This window comes from Necator americanus, chromosome X (genome assembly GCF_031761385.1).
Source record: "Necator americanus strain Aroian chromosome X, whole genome shotgun sequence".
Taxonomy (NCBI): domain Eukaryota; kingdom Metazoa; phylum Nematoda; class Chromadorea; order Rhabditida; family Ancylostomatidae; genus Necator; species Necator americanus.
Genome location: NC_087376.1, coordinates 9,501,929 through 9,505,042, shown reverse-complemented (window position 1 = coordinate 9,505,042; position 3,114 = coordinate 9,501,929). Strand labels below are relative to the sequence as shown.

The 3,114-nt window shown below is 47.6% G+C and overlaps 2 protein-coding genes across 3 annotated transcripts; one reads left to right on the top strand and one right to left on the bottom strand.

Moving 5' to 3' along the window:
- RB195_022008 (uncharacterized protein) lies at positions 1–1,629 on the top strand (the record flags this gene model as incomplete). Of its 2 annotated transcripts, XM_064208989.1 has the most annotated exons (4): positions 1–238; positions 316–502; positions 1,307–1,376; positions 1,456–1,629. In XM_064208989.1, the coding sequence occupies 4 exons, from the start codon at positions 1–3 to the stop codon at positions 1,627–1,629; spliced, it is 669 nt and encodes a 222-aa protein (XP_064064870.1). The 2 variants fall into 2 exon arrangements, with proteins under 2 accessions (XP_064064870.1, XP_064064871.1); XM_064208990.1 differs by lacking the exons at positions 316–502; positions 1,307–1,376; positions 1,456–1,629 and having other exon boundaries at positions 1–261.
- Positions 1,630–2,541: 912 nt separating this feature from the next.
- RB195_022007 (uncharacterized protein) lies at positions 2,542–2,844 on the bottom strand (the record flags this gene model as incomplete). The annotated part of the gene is made up of 1 exon (XM_013445628.2): positions 2,542–2,844. The coding sequence occupies one exon, from the start codon at positions 2,842–2,844 to the stop codon at positions 2,542–2,544; it is 303 nt and encodes a 100-aa protein (XP_013301082.2).
- Positions 2,845–3,114: the final 270 nt, after the last annotated feature.

Here is a 3,114-nt window from a genome sequence, read left to right as displayed (position 1 = left end):
ATGCAATTCGCGTTTCTGGACTTTGAAGCCGCTTTCACCTGTCCTCATCGTGGCAGTCTTCTCAACGCGCTCCGCGCCGACGGAGTACCAGGAAAGTTTGTTAGCTTGCTTGATGACATGAATCGACGAAAAACTGCTGCAGTTCGAATACCACAGGACACCTGCTATTCAACTCTTCGACAGACAGGACCTTTGCTGTTCAACTTCTCCATCGATGGCATCATGCAAAGAACACACGGTGAGTGTCCGTCGTCGTCTTAGCACCATCAGGGTGCCCCTTGACCGATTACGAGTACCAGGACGATGTTGTTTTAGTCGCGGAAATCAGTACAAACGTGTGGGCTCCGCGGCAAAAACTACACCCTTCCAGAATTCAGCTTCAGAAGGGTTCCAAGGCCCCAATTTCTGCGCGAGTGCCAGAGAACAGAAAGATGGGGTGGAACGGTCCCGATGATGTTCTGTTGGGCATCTTGCCGCCAGAAAACAGTGGAATGAGTTTCAGGTGGATGTGCTATGCCGGAATGTGGTAGGGGTGGGTGAGAAGGGTTCTCTGATGTCAAGTTGGCGTGTTAGCGTCGAAATGAAGGGGATCACACGATGTCAAAGCAGCATGTGGGTGTCAGAAAGCGCAGAGGTGGAGTGAGACTAGTTTCACAGCGTGAGATTGTGCGCCTGCGCCGGGAAGTAGTAGGAGGAAGTGGTACGGGTCCGGTGGTCCAGAAAAGCAGTGAAACATGTCTGACGGCATCAGATAGACTTGTCGGCAGCAGAAATTCGAGTGGAAGGGTAAGATGGGTCCACGACGTAAGGCGCTGGCGCTAGAATGCAATGATACGGGCCTCGCGACGTTAAGGTGGTGCGCCAATGCCAGAGAGCAGTGAAGCGAAGTGTGAAGAGTTGCTTGCGTGGCGTTTCCCCGAAATGTACTCCTTTGTATGTCCGCTTCTCCATACGTTGTCCTTATCGTACTTGCCAGATTTCCTCAGAAATTAGATACGCATATGGAAACAGTCGCATCAGTATGAGCTAACTGTTTGCGCTATATTGGGTACCTTAATTATCTTTATCAGTTTGATGTTGATGCTCACGTCAATTAATCTTATCATACCATTCTCTGTTAACTTTTGTCAAAGATCTCTATGCTTCGTTACTGGCTAAGGATAGAACGTCGAATCCGTTTTCGTACTTGTGCCAATACTGTGGGATACTCCTAGCATCACTCATTCGATTGAGCGTTCAATAACGCTCACCGTACTTTCTTCCTGCTTGCGAAGTTCCCAGGTTTCTGAAGCATATGTCAACGCAGGAAGTGTGGTGGTGTTGAAGAGAAGAACACGAAACTGAGCGTTCCTGGTCTTCTTCACTACATTCCTGATGTTCGTATAAGCTCCCCAAGCCGCTCGTCTCCTAGTGCCCAGGAATCAGGTCGTTCTTCATGTTTATTTCCCGATATAGATAGACGTGGATGGCGCACTCGAATATGCTCGTTGCGTTGAGCGTGAATGGGGCACCCAATACCCATTTGTTACTCGTGAACATCTTCTTTTGCAGATTCATATGAAGACCGATGCATCCGCATGTTTTGTCGAACTCGTTCAACATTCGTTCAGCGTGGCTGAGGCTAAATGATATCAGAACGATGTCATCAGCAAAACGTAGATGGTACAGCTGCCGACAATCAGCCTTAACTGCTACGTCATCCCATTTTAGCTTTTGCACTGGGTTCTTGAGAATACCCGTGAATATTTTGGGTGAGATTGTATCACCCAAAATACTTCGGACCCCTCTCGTTACGTCAATGCGTTCAAATTCTTGTAAAATGGCGAAATTCTCACCGTGAAATTACTGTGCAATTCTCGAAGTACTTTCATGTGCTGAGTAGGAACAGCTTGGTCGTCCAGGGCCTACATGACCGTTTCCGTCTCATTTGAGTCAAAGGCCTCCAATAAGCCGGGGAAGGTCTGACATAGTGGCATATTGTACTCTCTCGATATCTCGATTACTTTCCAAACAGTGTGAATGTTGTCATTCATCTGAACCCCTTTCGAAACCCTGCTTGCTCGTATGGCTGTCCTTCATCTAACACTTGTTCAATCTTGTTACGGGTCACTCTTGCGAAGAGATTTTAGATGATTGATAATAGGCAGGTTGTGGTATCGTTGCCGATGTTACTTGAGTCTTCTTAGGCTGCCCACATAGTTCTAGCCGCGCGGGCGCGCGGTTTGGAGGCTCTGCGGTTTTGGTGATTATTGACTATTCACAACAGTGCGCTCAACAACCACCAAAACCGCAGAGCCGCCAAACCGCGCGCCCGCGCGGCTCTGAACTCTGCGGGCAGCCTTATACAACAACATGGTCTCGCTGGCCTCCTCACTGCTTAGTGAACTTCACTTCCGATAGAAAACGTGCAAAGGGTCTCGACAGGTGCTGATCAAAAATGGTAGAATATTCTGAGATGTTCAAATCTTATCCTGTCAGGACCCAGTGCTGTACAATTTCTTACTAACATAATAGCATGTCGTACTTCGAACGAGAGATCTTCTAGAATGACATGTCGTTTTCCCTAAGATGGTGGCAACCGGACACTGCAGTCGAAGAGGTCAGAGTAGAAGTCGTGGATAATTTTTTCCATTTCCCTTCTCGATGCCATGGTTGTTTCTTTTGTGATCCGGAGAGCAATTTTTTGAATGGCAAATTCTGTAGAGCTTCGCGAATACTCTTTTCCGCATCTGCAGCTTCAGTTAACACTACACCTCTTATCTCTCTGAGGTCTTTTTTTATCTCTCCAAAGCCTTGCGAACTCGGATGTGAGTTCTTGGTTCCACGTGGCTCGAGCTGCCCCATGCTGGCGTATCAGTCCAAAAGTTTCTTGAGATAGGCGTTTCTTGGTGGTTCTAGAAGTTTGAGCCTTCCTTAAGCACCAATGAAGATGTTCAACGAGTCGATCGTATTCCTCGTCGATGCTGTCCATTGCGCAATCTTTCCCGGAGCTGGGTAGCGTAGTGAAACTGCCCTCGTTAATGATAGTTCTGGTACTTCGCTCTCTGTACTTCACGGCTTTCTCTTATCTTCGTGTGAACGAAAATTTTCACTGGTCCGATCCTTTATAGAATT